Source organism: Erithacus rubecula (genome assembly GCF_903797595.1).
Source record: "Erithacus rubecula genome assembly, chromosome: 27".
NCBI classification, from domain to species: Eukaryota; Metazoa; Chordata; class Aves; order Passeriformes; family Muscicapidae; genus Erithacus; species Erithacus rubecula.
This window is the reverse complement of record NC_136679.1, coordinates 324,412-337,833: the sequence shown is the minus strand read 5'-3', so window position 1 is coordinate 337,833 and position 13,422 is coordinate 324,412. Positions and strand designations below refer to the sequence as shown.

At 67.5% G+C, this 13,422-nt stretch overlaps 2 protein-coding genes across 7 annotated transcripts; one reads left to right on the top strand and one right to left on the bottom strand.

Moving 5' to 3' along the window:
* Positions 1–775: 775 nt before the first annotated feature.
* SLC25A39 (solute carrier family 25 member 39) lies at positions 776–6,830 on the top strand. Of its 2 annotated transcripts, XM_079327935.1 has the most exons (12): positions 776–886; positions 2,620–2,728; positions 3,082–3,141; positions 3,675–3,719; positions 4,367–4,476; positions 4,579–4,646; positions 4,764–4,888; positions 4,978–5,151; positions 5,232–5,341; positions 5,545–5,626; positions 5,717–5,797; positions 6,018–6,830. In XM_079327935.1, exons 2-12 carry the CDS (start codon positions 2,632–2,634, stop codon positions 6,134–6,136), a joined length of 1,071 nt encoding a protein of 356 aa, XP_079184061.1. In that variant the 5' UTR covers positions 776–886; positions 2,620–2,631; the 3' UTR covers positions 6,137–6,830. The 2 variants fall into 2 exon arrangements, with proteins under 2 accessions (XP_079184061.1, XP_079184062.1); XM_079327936.1 differs by lacking the exon at positions 3,675–3,719.
* Positions 6,831–7,038: 208 nt separating this feature from the next.
* On the bottom strand, positions 7,039–12,982 carry RUNDC3A (RUN domain containing 3A). 5 transcript variants are annotated; one of them, XM_079327902.1, is made up of 12 exons: positions 12,809–12,982; positions 12,164–12,205; positions 10,596–10,711; positions 10,340–10,473; positions 9,507–9,592; positions 9,248–9,337; positions 9,061–9,141; positions 8,789–8,954; positions 8,438–8,595; positions 8,179–8,316; positions 7,969–8,091; positions 7,039–7,674 (listed from the first exon to the last, which is right to left on the bottom strand). In XM_079327902.1, exons 1-12 carry the CDS (start codon positions 12,934–12,936, stop codon positions 7,488–7,490), a joined length of 1,449 nt encoding a protein of 482 aa, XP_079184028.1. In that variant the 5' UTR covers positions 12,937–12,982; the 3' UTR covers positions 7,039–7,487. The 5 variants fall into 5 exon arrangements, with proteins under 5 accessions (XP_079184028.1, XP_079184032.1, XP_079184029.1 ...); XM_079327903.1 differs by having other exon boundaries at positions 7,040–7,674; positions 7,969–8,075; positions 12,809–12,974; XM_079327906.1 differs by lacking the exon at positions 7,969–8,091.
* Positions 12,983–13,422: the final 440 nt, after the last annotated feature.

Below are 13,422 nucleotides of genomic sequence, written 5' to 3'. Positions count from 1 at the left end.
TGTTCCTGGTGCTTATGTATTCCAGCTGTTTCTATATCATCTGTTTGTGTACAATGTGTCTGTATCCCAGCTGTTTCTGTATCCCAGCTGTTTCTGTATCTCAGGTGTTTCTATACCCAGGTGTTTCTGTGTCCCAGCTATTTCTCTATCCCAGGTGTTTCTGTATCCCAGGTGTTTCTATACTCCGGTGTTTCTCTATCCCAGCTGTTTCTCTATCCCAGCTGTTTCTCTATTCCAGCTGTTTCTCTATCCCAGGTATTTCTATACTCCGGTGTTTCTCTATCCCAGGTGTTTCTGTGTCCCAGCTATTTCTCTATTCCAGCTGTTTCTCTATCCCAGGTGTTTCTATACTCCGGTGTTTCTCTATTCCAGCTGTTTCTGTATCCCAGCTGTTTCTCTATCCCAGCTGTTTCTGTGTCCCAGCTGTTTCTCTATTCCAGCTGTTTCTCTATCCCAGGTGTTTCTATGCTCCGGTGTTTCTCTATTCCAGCTGTTTCTCTATTCCAGCTGTTTCTGTGTCCCAGCTGTTTCTATCCTCTCGTGTTTCTATACCCAGGTGTTTCTGTATCCCAGCTGTTTCTCTATTCCAGCTGTTTCTCTATTCCAGCTGTTTCTCTAGCCCAGGTGTTTCTATGCTCCGGTTTTTCTCTATTCCAGCTGTTTCTCTATTCCAGCTGTTTCTGTCCCCGTTCCCGCGCTCAGGGTTCGCCCCCCGGGCCGGCAGGGGGCGCAGGGGCGCGCGGGGCGCAGCGCGCATGCGCGGGGCGGGGCGGGCGGAAGTGCTGCGGAGGGCGCGGGGCGCCCATGGGGTTCCTTAAAGGCGCCGCCGCCGCCGCTCCGCGCGCCGGTCCCGGAGGGACGCGCCAAGCCTGGCTGGAATGAGCAGGTGGGGGGAACCCCCGACACCCCCCGACACCCCCGGCACCACGTCCCCCACGGCATCCCCCTCGTGCCGCGGCACGCGGCGCCGCTGCCTCAGTTTCCCCCGGTGTCGGGGGTCGTGCGGCTGCGGACGGTGTGGGAGTGGCCGCAGGGACCCCCGAGCCCCCGACCCCCGAGATCGGCGGGGCTGCAGATGCGGAGAGAGGGACGTGTAGGGCCAGGGGAGGGGTCAGAGCGCTGGGCTGGGGGCTCCGGGAGGGGCTCCGGGCCGGGGGCTGGTTCACCCCGCGCGGGCCCGAGGCGGGAGCGGCCGCAGCCGGGCGGGGCTCGGGGCTCGGCGCCTTACGGGGTGAGTTTATCAGGAGCGGCAGGGCTGGGAGCGAGAGATTTCCCCGGCTTGCGTCAGGCCGAGCAGCAGGGCTGGCTCACTCCGCGCCCTGCCCCCGGCAGCGCTGCGGGGCCCGTGGGCTGTGCCCGGACAGCACCCGCTCCGGGGATGGGCTCAGGACAGACCCAGCTCTGGCACGGGCAGGGCTGGCACATGTGCAGGACAGACACAGCTCCCTGTGGGGCTGGCACATGTGGGTTTCAGGACAGACCCAGCTCTGCCAGTGGGGCTGGCACATGTGGGTTTCAGGACAGACCCAGCTCCCTGTAGGGCTGGCACATGTGCCAGGACAGACACAGCTCCCTCTGGGGCTGGCACATGTGCAGGACAGACCCAGCTCTGCCAGTGGGGCTGGCACATGTGGGTTTCAGGACAGACACAGCTCCCTGTGGGGCTGGCACATGTGCAGGACAGACACAGCTCCCAGTGGGGCTGGCACATGTGCAGGACAGACACAGCTCCCTGTGGGGCTGGCACATGTGCAGGACAGACACAGCTCCCTGTGGGGCTGGCACATGTGGGTTTCAGGACAGACCTGTCCCAACTTGCAGCCTTGGTCACCCAACAACTCCAGAGCCCATAAAGGAGAGATTTATGACTTCTCTGACCTTGGAAATTGCTGAGTCAGATGGTGATGGTTTTTTGCTGCATTCCCAGGCTTTAAAGAGCCCTGTGGGTTCCCAAAGCTGGAAGCTCTCCTGCTATGGCCCTGTCCCAGCATCATAGTCATTCTGCAGCGAGAGCAGCAGCTGGTGCTGAGTGTGCTGGGGTCTCTTCTCCACATCCTTCTCCCTGGGAAGGGTGTGATATCCCTGCTTCCCGAGGGCAGCACACCAGCCCTGGAGCCTACAGCCTTGCCAAGCCCCAGCAGGGTCACTCAGAAGTTTGGAGATGCCTAAACGCTTTTTGGGGTGCTTGCTGCAAGCTCACAAGGGGGTCTCCCCCTCCCTGCTGTCCTGCACTGGCTCTGCTGCCGTCCAGCCAGGCTCGGGGGGGTGTCACGGCACGGCTGCTCTGTTAGACTTTGTTCCTTCCTGTCCTTAATTTTCCGAGTGCAGGGAGGGGACAGTCCTCCTTCCCCAAGGACATGGGAGGCTGGACTGTCTCCACCTCTCCAGCCAGGCCGGGCCTGCTGCCAGTGTGAGGCCAGGGGGTGTTATCAGGGCAGGGCCGGCCCTGGGAGCCAGTCCCTGTCCCCCCAGGGCACCCTGATTGTGGGGGGCCCTGGCCTGCAGCGATAGCGCCGTGGCCGTGGGGCACCTGTGCTCGCCCTGCTGCACTGGGGGTGCCGGGGGGCTGCTCCCTGCACTGGGACCCCCAGCCCGAGCACCCCCTGCCCTGCATTGCAGGGGCACAGTGCCATGGCTGACAAGATGTCACCGAGCCCCGGCGCGGGCATCACGCCACTGCAGCAGATGCTGGCCTCGGGGACAGGTGCCATCCTCACCTCCCTGTTCGGTGAGCGGGGCGGGGGGCACTGGGGCGGGGGGCTGGCACTGGAGTGGGGGGCTGGCACTGGGGCAGTGCTGGGGCAGGGGGCTGGCACTGGGGCAGGGGGCTGGCACTGGGGCAGGGGGCTGGCACTGGGGCGGGGGGCTGGCACTGGGGCAGGGGGCTGGCACTGGGGCAGCACTGGGGCAGGGGGCTGGCACTGGAGTGGGGGGCTGGCACTGGGGCGGGGGGCTGACACTGGGGCAGGGGGCTGGCACTGGGGCAGTGCTGGGGCGGGGGGCTGGCACTGGAGTGGGGGGCAGGCACTGGGGCAGGGGGCTGGCACTGGGGAGCATGGCTAAGGGATGCTGTCGTTGTAGTGACGCCGCTGGACGTGGTGAAGATCCGGCTGCAGGCCCAGAGGACTCCCTTCTCCAAAGGTAACCCCAGTGAGGGCAGGGCAGGGGCTGCAGCCATTCCCTGCCAGCAGCCCACGGGGGTCCCAGTGGCAGAGCTGGTGGCAGGGATGTCTCAACTCTGGAGTGTGGGGCCGTGGTGAGCTGGCAGGTCACCGTGGGCCCCTCGTGCTCCCGGCTCGGGGGCCCTGCTGGGGGAGCTGGGCTGGAGCTGGGCTCTGTCCTTCCCCTCTGCACTGCCAGGGGGTCAGCGCTGGGCCTGGCAGCCCCCAGCCCCTGCTGCAGCTGCTGCCTGTTCCCCCACTGCCTTTGTTCCAGTCTCCATGCTGCTCCCCATGGCTCTGCCCCTTCCTGTGGGCTGGGGCTGCTGCTGGCCCCAGGGGACTGATGTGGTGACAGCAAGAACTGCTTGGGAAGTGGCTGTGGGGGCATGCAGCCCCCTCACCTGCAGAGCTGCCCCGCTGCCTGGCTGGGAGCTGTAGCACATCGTGTGCCCCGCCCGGGTGGTGGCATGTCCCCTGGGTGGCTGCTCAGTGTGTCCCCATTGTGTGTTTCAGTGTTGGCAGTGCAGTCAGTGCCCTGGGGCGCTCAGCCGGCCACATGTGAGTACCCCAGGGGCTCCTGTGCCAGGGGCTCCTGCTGCCAGTGGCTTTGCTTTCCCAGCCTTATCCTGGTTTGCTTCTCCACTGGCGGTGGCTTGGGCATCCCTGCAGTGTGGGGGCTGCCATTGCCCCAGCCCAGGCTGCCCCTGCAGCTCTGCTTTGGGGCTGGCTGTGCCACACCTATGGGGTTCTGCTGGGCAGCAAGCCTGGCTCTCTGTGGTCCCCCTGTCTTGTCACTCTGTCCTGTTGCCACATCAAAGTCCCCTTGGATTTCCAGTGCCCGGTGTCCCTTGTGCTTGGCTTGAGAGCACAATGGAGGGGCCAGTGCTGGTGTCCCCTCTGTGCCAGGGCAGCAGAGCCAAGATCAAGTGAGGCACAAACCCTCTCCCACTGCTGGCAGTGGGTCCTGCTGTACCCCCAGCCCTGCCATGGAGCTGGGTGTCCCCATCCCCTGGTTCTGGCCATGATCAGACCCTTGCTGGAGGGTTGCTCCTCTCCTGGCCTTGGTCTCAGACTGGCCCACACTGGGCTCAAGCACTGAGGGTTTGGCCCCTTCCTGCAAGATGTGAGAGCTCTGGGATCAGCAGTGCTGGGCGTGGGGCAGAGGGTCTCCTGTGTAATGGTGCTGCCGTTGTCTCCTGCCCCAGGGAAGTGTTTCCTGTACTGCAACGGGCTCATGGACCACCTGTACGTGTGCCAGAACGGCAACGGCTGCAGCGCCTGGTACAAGGCCCCTGGCCACTTCACGGGCACGCTGGTACGAGCTCCAGCCCTGGGCAGGGCAGGGGCATGGCTGCTGGGGGGTGTTTGTCCTTCCCCCTCCCCTAACTGCTGTCCCTGGTGCTCTGCTCTATCCCAGGACGCCTTTGTGAAGATCACACGCAACGAGGGCATCAGATCCCTGTGGAGCGGCTTGCCCCCCACCCTGTGAGTTGGGGGACTCTGGCTGCTCCCTGCTGCCCAGGCACACAGACACTGCTCCCAGCCCCCCTGGCAGCCCCCAGGGAGGACATGTGCCCCTCACACCCCTCCTCCTCCTCGCAGGGTGATGGCTGTGCCAGCCACCGTCATTTACTTCACCACCTACGACCAGCTGCGGGACTTCCTGCGCGCCCGGGTGGGGGGCTGGAGCCCCTCCATCCCCCTGCTGGCCGGGGCCCTGGCCAGGCGTGAGTGCCCCCCTCCCCGAGCCCACCCTGCGTGCTGGCAGGGCGCCGCTGGCCCCGCGGCAGGCAGGGCTCATTGTCCTGTGTTGCAGTGGGCGCAGTGACAGTCATCAGCCCCCTGGAGCTGATCCGCACCAAGATGCAGTCCCGGCAGCTCAGCTACCGCCAGCTGCGCCTCTGCATGCGCGCGGCGCTGGCGCAGGACGGCTGGCTGTCCCTCTGGAGGGGCTGGGGCCCCACCGTGCTGCGGGACGTGCCCTTCTCGGGTACGGCTGGGCCCCAGCGGGCCCTGGGGGGGCGAGCCCGGCCTGCCCGGTGCCAGCTCGGGTGTGTCTCCTCTCCCCAGCTCTCTACTGGTTCAACTACGAGCTGGTGAGGACGTGGCTCTGCAGGCAGGCCTGGCTGGACGGGGCCACCTTCACCGTCAGCTTCATATCCGGGGCCATCTCTGGCACGGTGAGTTTGGGGTGCTGGGCTGCCCTGGGGGCTGGCTGCTGTGGGAGGGAGGAGTGGGACTGGGATGGGGCTGGGAGGTGACAGGGCTGGCACTGGGCAGGAGCCCCACGTTCTGGGTCACCATCCAGTGTCAGCCCCACGTCCTGGTCACCATCCAGTGTCAGCCCCATGTCCTGGGTCACCATCCAGTGTCACCCCCACAGGTGGCCGCGGTGCTGACGCTTCCCTTCGACGTGGTCAAAACCCAGCGGCAGATCGAGCTGGGAGACAGTGAGGTGCACCCAGGTGAGGGGCCAGGCTGCAGGCAGGTGCCTGGGGGGCAGCCAGGGCTCCCCATGGGTGCCCCCAACCCTCACCCACTCCCTCTCCCCACAGCCAAAGCCTCCAAGCCTTCCTCCACCTGGCAGCTCATGCAGAGGATCCGGGCTGAGTCTGGCACCCGGGGGCTGTTTGCAGGTGAGGCTGTGCCCTGTGCTGGGGCTCTGGGTGCCCTGCTGTCCCCCTGGGCTCATGGGGCTCTGGGTGCCCTGCTGTCCCTGTGGGGCTCATGGGGCTCTGGGTGCCCTGCTGTCCCTGTGGGGTTCATGGGGCTCTGGGTGCCCTGCTGTCCCCGTGGGGCTCGTGGGGCTCTGGGTGCCCTGCTGTCCCCATGGGGCTCATGGCTCTGTCCTTGCAGGGTTCCTGCCCCGTGTCATCAAGGTGGCTCCTGCCTGTGCCATCATGATCACCACCTATGAATTTGGCAAGAGCTTTTTCCAGAAGCTGAACCAGGAGCAGCAGCTGCGGGGACTGTGAGCGGGCCTGGGGCAGGGCTGGATGTGGCCTTGCCCAGGGGACAGTGTCCCCTGGTGTCCCAGGTGTCCCAGGAGCTGTGCAGAGCCCAAGTGCCTTCGTTCCTGCTCTGCTGCCTGCACACGGAGCCGGGCCCAGCCTGGCCACTCCCAGGCCCAGCCACTCCGGGGGATGCCTGTGCCTGCTGCTGAGACACTGGGGGGAAATGGAGCCCCCCACACCCATCCCTTGGGGCTGGACAGATGCTGCTGCTGGAATCGTGGGCAGGGCCAAGGATGGCTGTCCCAGGAGCCTTGGCCTGGCAGGAGATGCAGCTGGGGCTCTGGCAAGGACCAAACTCCAGACCTTGGGGGCTTCTCTGCCTGCCCAGACCCCCCAGCCCTGCTCTGCCTGGGGATCTGCCCCTCTGACCATCACTCACACAGCCTGGCCTCGCTGGCTCTGCATGCCATGGGGACACGTCAGGACCCTCTCGCTGCCTCTGGACCTCTCCTCCACTCGGGCTGTCCCTGACCTTGGCTTGGACAGACCCTGTGTGGGGACAGACAGACCTCACTGCTGCTCCAGGGGGCCTCTGTGCCCCCCTGCCCCATCCTTCACTGCAAGGGCCTGCCCCAGCTCTGTGGGCACTGCCCCTCACCCCGGGACTCATGAAGGGAATTCCTCCTCGTTTCTTAAATAAAATTATTGTCTCTTAGTGGAAGGATTTCTCTTTGTGTGCTGGGGGGCTGCAGAGGCAGCTCTGGGGGGCCCTGTTGTGTGGGCATGGTACTGTGACCCACAGAACCCCCATCCTGCCCCCAGCAGCACCCAGTGCTGAGGGGCCAGGGGCTGCCCCATCCCTGTGCTCACTGGACCTTGTGGCAGGGGAGTGGGGGACAGGCCAGCTCTGCTTGCTGCGTTTATTGATTCCTTTTGCTCCAACAAGGCAGATGGGGCTGAAATAAAAACCAAAACAACCCAAAACCCAGGGGGGAGGAAGGGGGAAGAAGAGTCCTCCCCAGTTGTGGGGATACTGCAGGGGGGACAGGCAGCCCCCCACAGTGCAGGGGAGCTGGGGGAGGCCAGCCCGGGTGGGCACCAGGGGCTGAGCAGGACGGACGGGAGGGTCCCACCGGCCCTGCCCCCCTGGGAGGGGCCTGGCCCCGACCCCCACTCCCTGCCCGTGCCCCCCCACCGTGGCACAGCTCCTTCCCCCGCCCCCCGCCCTGCATCCCCCTCTCCACAGCTCCGTGCGTCCAGCGGGGTCCGGCCTGGGGGCCGGGCGGGGGTCTCGAGGTGGGGAGGGGGCTATTGGTCCCCAGGCTCCCCGCTGGGGTGGGCGAGCCCCTGGCGGTGCCGAGGGGGGCCGAGCTCAGTCCAGTGCCGGGCCGGGGGGCGGCGCGGGGGCCGGGGGTCTCAGCTGGGGCTGCGGCTCGGGCTGCCTTCCGTGCTGTCGCTCACCAGGCACTCGTTGGACTTGAGGCTGGCCAGGGACTTGCAGCTGGGCAGGGAGGCCAGGGAGCCGCAGAGCCCCAGCATGGAGGGCGTGGGGTCCTTCCCTGCAGGGGGGCACAGGGGGCGTCACGGGGGGCTCGGCCGCGCGTCCCCGCCCTGCCACCCCGGGGGGACAGCGACCGCCTCTGGGGCCACCTGCGCGTCCCCTCCCTGCCACCCCGGGGGAACAAAGACCGCCTCTCGGGCCACCTGCGCGTCCCCTCCCTGCCACCCCGGGGGACAGCGACCGCCTCTGGGGCCACCTGCGCGTCCCTGCGCTGCCGGGCACATCCCAGCCGTGAGGAGGGGCCGGCGGTGGGTCCGAGAGCCGGGGGCACCCTGCGGTGGGGGGCTCTTACCCAGGGGCCCCCAGGGCTCCCCTTCGCGCTTGCCCTCGCCCAGGCGCTGGGAGTCGGAGCTGAGGCTGTTCTCGGCCGAGAGCTGGTCGGTGCTCACGAAGCTGTGCCTGCAGAGGGACGGCCCTGAGCCCCCCGGGCTGGCACTGCCCTTGTGCCCCTCCTGTCCCCCCGGGGCAGGGCACGCTGCTCTGGCAGCTCTCTGAGCCTTACCTTCTGTACAGTTTGCTGTCCGAGCCGCTCTCGTTGCCGTTGAGGGTCCCCAGGGAGGGCCACTGGTTGACCAGGGGTGTCACCATCTCCTTGGAGAGCTGGGCCAGCTGCGGGTTCTCGCAGGGGATCAGCCCCGTCCTGCAGCCAAGGCGGGGGCTCAGCGCCCGGCACAGCCTGTGCACGGCCCGCGGGGTGTGTGGGGCGCTGGGCACCACCCAGGCGGCCCCAGGGACCCCCAGCCCCCCGCGTCCCCACTCACAGCTGCTCCTGCAGCTCCAGGATGACGCCCTCCAGCTCCCTCTTCTCCAGCTGGTTCTGCACCATCACCTCCTCCAGCCGCAGCTTCAGCCGCTTGTTCTCCGCCTCCAGGTCCTTCAGCTGCGACTCCCGCAGCCGCACCAGCTCCTCCAGGTACCCCTGTGCGAGGCCACCCTCAGCCGTGCCCGCTGCCACCGCCCCGGTGTCCCCAGAGTGACCAGGGGCGGGCGGGGTCACTGAGCAGGAGGGAGGGCAGAGGGTCCCGCGGGCTGTGGGAGGGGGTCGCAGAGGTGGAGACGCTCCAGGCTGGGGCATCCTGATCCCCCGGCAGCCCCAGCCTGGCTCCCAGTACCTTTTGGGCATAAACAATGCGGAATTTCTGCTCCATCTTGCGCCACTTGTTGTACCAGCTGTCCTCGTCCGTCACCAGCGGCAGGTAGGGGTGCTCAGGTGAGCTGTCCTCGCTTGTGCTGCTCTCCACGCTGCCCCGCTCCTCCTCCTCACTCAGGTAGTCGTAGCTGGGGGTGTGGGGGCTCAGCAGGGGCTCTCAGTGTTCAGGGAGCCCCATCGTGGGGCTGGGGGAGGGACGGGGGGTCCCCACCCCAGGGAGACCCCAGCTCCTACCTCTGCGTGAACTTCAGGTAGGGCGTGTAGTCAATGACCACGGGCGTTTTACCGTCCATCACCTCTCCCTTCAGGCAGAAGCTGAGCAGAGGCGGCAGGGGAAGGAGGAGAGAAGAAGGTCAGGGCACCCCGAGGGGCCAGTCGGGGCCTGTGTCCCCCTGTGTCTCCCTGTGTCACCTGCCCCCACCTGAAGTCGATGGCGCTGAGCCCAATGAGCATCCCCGTGAGCACTGTGGACTCCTCCCGCAGCATGATGGCCCCGTCATCATAAAACCTCCTGTGGGGAAACACGGGGTGGATGTGCCCCCCAGCACCCCAAAACCCACCCCAAACCCACCGGGGAAACACGGGGTGGATGTGCCCCCCCAGCGCCCCAAAACCCACCCTGGCACCCCAAACCCAGCCCAGCACAGGTGCTGCAGGCGTGGCCATGGCCAGGGGCTCACCTGGTGGTCCGAGTGTCCCTCAGGGCCGTGGAGATGTACTCGGACATTCGCTTCTCCATCAGCGCCACGCGGATCCAGGCCCGGCCCTGCGGGGCAGTGCTGAGCCTGGGGGCTGCCAGGGGCCACATCTGCCCCACATCCACACCCACCCACCCCAGCACTCCAACAGCAGCTGGAGGCACCCACATAGCAGCAGCTTTCAGCCCGGTTTTTGGGTTTTGGGGACTCACAGCTGCTGGTGTGTCCTGTGGGGCCCTGTGAGGTGGATGGGGAGGGGATGGGATGGGGATGGGGATGGGGATGGGGATGGGGATGGGGATGGGGATGGGGATGGGGATGGGGATGGGGATGGGGATGGGGATGGGGATGGGGATGGAGATGGGGATGGGGATGGAGATGGGAATGGAGATGGGGATGAGATGGGGATGGGGATGGGAATGGAGATGGGAATGGAGATGGGGATGAGATGGGGATGGGGATGGGGATGGGGACGGGGATGGGGACGGGAATGGGAATGGGAATGGGAATGGGAATGGGAATGGGAATGGGAATGGGAATGGGGATGGGGATGGGGATGGGGATGGGGATGGAGATGGGGATGGGGATGGAGATGGGGATGAGATGGGGATGGGGACGGGGATGGGGACGGGGATGGGGACGGGGATGGGGACGGGGACGGGGATGGGGATGGGGATGGGGATGGGGATGGGGATGGGGATGGAGATGGGGATGAGATGGGGATGGGGACGGGGATGGGGACGGGGATGGGGATGGGATGGGGATGGGGATGGGGATGGGGATGGGGATGGGGACAGCACTGGCACCTTGCTGACCTTGGCCCTGGAGGTGCTGATGTTCTCCATGTTCTCGATGCTGCTGACGCAGTTGTTGGGGACCTTGCTGCAGGCCAGGCGGATGTAATCCCAAAACCCGCGCTGCCCATCGGAGCTGAACCAGCTGACAGGGCCTGCGGGCACCAGGGCTGTGCTCAGGGGCTGCTGCGCCAGCCCAGCCCCTCCACCAGAGCTGGGCACGCCACGGGCACTCCCACGGGCTGGGGGACACCGGGAGGGGACGGGCCAGCCCCACCTTTGAAGCGGTGGCTGAGGATCTGCTCGAGGATGGCGGCGAAGTTGACGAACTCCTCGGAGGAGTCGTCGATGGGATCCGCCGTGTACTTCTCCAGCAGCGTCTTCACCGAGAACCTGGAGGGGCGGGGGTCAGAGGGGGCGCACACCCAGCTCCCACCCAGAGAGGATCCGGCTCCGAGCAAAGCGCTTTCCCAGCTGTTGGCTGCCGCTCCCGGCAGGGGGAAGAGGGCGGCGGGCTGGGCGCGGTGACCCCCTGCCCCCGCGTCCCCCGGGACCCCGAGGGGCGGCCGCTGCTCCCCGCCGTGCGAGTGGCCAGGAAGGGCGAACAAAGGCCCCCTTCCTCCCGGCCGTGCGCGGGCGGTGATGGCTTCCCCTTCCTCCCGCCGCCCGTGCTGGGGACACCGAGCCCGGCAGGACGGGGCAGGTGTTCGCCGGGGGGCGGCCCCGTCTGGGGGTCACAGCTGCCTGAGAGGGTCCCCGGGACAGCACCTGGGGGTGCCTCAATTCCAGGGAGGGCTGGAGGTGCAGCATGGCGCGGCACTGAGGGCTGGGGGCAGCTGCTGGAGATCCAGGGGGTCTCCATGTCGGGACAGTGGGGTCTTTATATCCCCCAGGCCATGTCAAGGATCCCCATGTCATGACAGTGGGGTCTGAAGCTGTCCTGTGCAGCGGTGAGGATCCCTGGGGACTCCAGACCCCAAAATGAGGCCCCGGGGGTCCCTGCCAGGTTGCCCAGGCTCTGGTACCTCCAAGTCCTCCCAGCCCTGGGCCAGGCTCCAGCGCTCCCAGCACCGGCAGCCCCTCTCCAGGACCCCGACTGTCACCCCGGCCGTGTCACCGCAGCCCCGCCCCCCGGCAGGAGCCACCTGCGCCCCCCACCCCGTCCCTCACCCCATTCCTGCCCCCCCATCCCGGTCCAGCCGGAGTCTCCATGACAACGCTCATCCTCCATCCTTCATCCCCCATCCCCGCCGCTCCGAGGCCCTGACGTCACTTCCTGGGCCCCCGCCCGCACGGGGGTCCCCAACCCCCCCCCCCCCCGCACCCCGCTGCCCCCAGCCCCCCCTCATCCTCCGCTGCCCCCTGCACCCCCCCGCCGTCCCCAGTGGCCCCCGACATCTGCGCACCGGCCGCCTCCATGTTGTCACTGCGTCCCCAGCCCCCTGTCTGCCCCCGCCGCCATCCCCCCAGCCCCTGAGGATCCCCGAAACCCCCCGGATCCCCCCGGAGCTCCCCCGAGCCCCCCGAGCCCCCGCAGCCCCGGCCCCACCGCCCGCGGCCCCGCGGCCCCGCAGCTCCGCTCCCCCCCTCCTTTCCCGCATCCCCATCCTTCTCCTCCCCCCTCCAAATCTGAATTTCCCCCCCTCAAAACGCGGCTGCGGCAACAACAAATCCCCCCAAAGGGTGGAGGGGCGGCGGGGGGGAGGGATGAACCCCCCAACCCTCCTCCCCACCGCCTCCCCTCCCCGCCCCCATCCCCTCCATCCCCACCGCCGGTGGTCGCGTCTCACTCCCCCCGCTCCCTGTCCCCCCCGGTTTTGGGGTGTCCCCCCGCCCGCCCCTCACCTGCAGACGGTGATGAGGTTTTTCCTCTCCACGGCGATGTTCCTGGAAGAAGCTTTCTTGGAGGAGAGCCCCAGAGCCATGGCAGCCGGCACCCAGCTCGCTTCCATGCAGCGGCCCGGGCGGCGCGGCCGCGGGCGATGCCCCCTCCCCCGCGGGGACCCCCGGGCCCGGCCCCGGCCGCGGGCGATGCCCCCTCCCCCGCGGGGACCCCCGGCCCCGGCCCCGCTCCGCGCTCGCCGCGCTCCGCCGGTGCCCGCAGCACGGGCCGTGCGCCGCCCCCCCAAAGGGATGCTCTCCCCGCCCCCGGCCCCCCAAATCTCTCTCCGGGGGATGGGGAGGGTGAGGAGGGGAGGGCCGGAGTCCCCCGCGGGGGTCCCCACCTGTCCCTCCCCACATGGGTGGGTAAAGCCGCGGGGAGGGGGCAGCCCCCGGGATTTTGCGGGGAGGGTCTTTTGACCACCCCTGGGGTTTTGGGGGAGTCTTTTGACCACCCCAGGCTCAGATCGCCACCCCCTGCCTCGATCCCCGTTTGGGAGGGCTGAGCATCATCCTCCCCCCCGGCGGGGTCTGCGGGGAGCGAGGGACCCCCTTCCCCGGGGTGGGCAGGGGCTGACTGTGCTGAAAATACACCGGTTTTCACTGTGCCTCAGTTTCCCCGTTGTTGTGACAGAGAAATCGGGAAAGGGGGGGCTGGTGAACCCCACAGCACCCACGAAAGACTCCACAGGCCCCCAAAAAATCAGAGTCACCCTCAGCACACAGACATCCCCCATGGGGACGTGTCCCGGCTCCCTGTGCCCGTGCCAAGGGGGCCTCAGCCACCGGAGCCCAGCTGGGGGACAGGTGGGCGCAGTGGGGGGAGGGACCCCCGAAATCCCGCGGCCGTGCAGGGAGGGGAGCCCCTGGCAGCGCCCCGATAAAGCCGGGGCGTTATCGGGACACCCAGAGCCAGCGCCACCCCTCCGCCCTCTGCGGGGCCACCGGGACCCCGGCGGGTCCCCGAGGTGTGCAGGTGGGTCCCCAAGGTATGCAGGTGGGTCCCCGAGGTGTGCAGGTGGGTCCCCAAGGTGTGCAGCTGGGTCCCCAGGGTGTGCAGGTGGGTCCCCAAGGTGTGCAGCTGGGTCCCCAGGGTGTGCAGGTGGGTCCCCGAGGTGTGCAGGTGGGTCCCCAGGGTGTGCAGGTGGGTCCCCAGGGTGTGCAGGTGGGTCCCCAGCCGGGATGGGCTCCCAAACTGGTGTGGCGCAGCGGGGACAGCAGTG

Coding starts and splice junctions, on each gene's coding strand:
- SLC25A39 (XM_079327935.1), top strand. CDS start 2,632: ATGGCTGACAAGATGTCACCGAGCCCCGGCGCGGGCATCACGCCACTG. Junction 3,142..3,674: donor GAGGACTCCCTTCTCCAAAG/GTAACCCCAGTG, acceptor TGTGTGTTTCAG/TGTTGGCAGTGCAGTCAGTG. Junction 3,720..4,366: donor GGGCGCTCAGCCGGCCACAT/GTGAGTACCCCA, acceptor CTCCTGCCCCAG/GGAAGTGTTTCCTGTACTGC.
- RUNDC3A (XM_079327902.1), bottom strand. CDS start 12,936: ATGGGGGATGTCTGTGTGCTGAGGGTGACTCTGATTTTTTGGGGGCCT. Junction 12,206..12,808: donor ACAACAACGGGGAAACTGAG/GCACAGTGAAAA, acceptor AGCTTCTTCCAG/GAACATCGCCGTGGAGAGGA. Junction 9,593..10,339: donor TCAGCACCTCCAGGGCCAAG/GTCAGCAAGGTG, acceptor ACTGCCCCGCAG/GGCCGGGCCTGGATCCGCGT.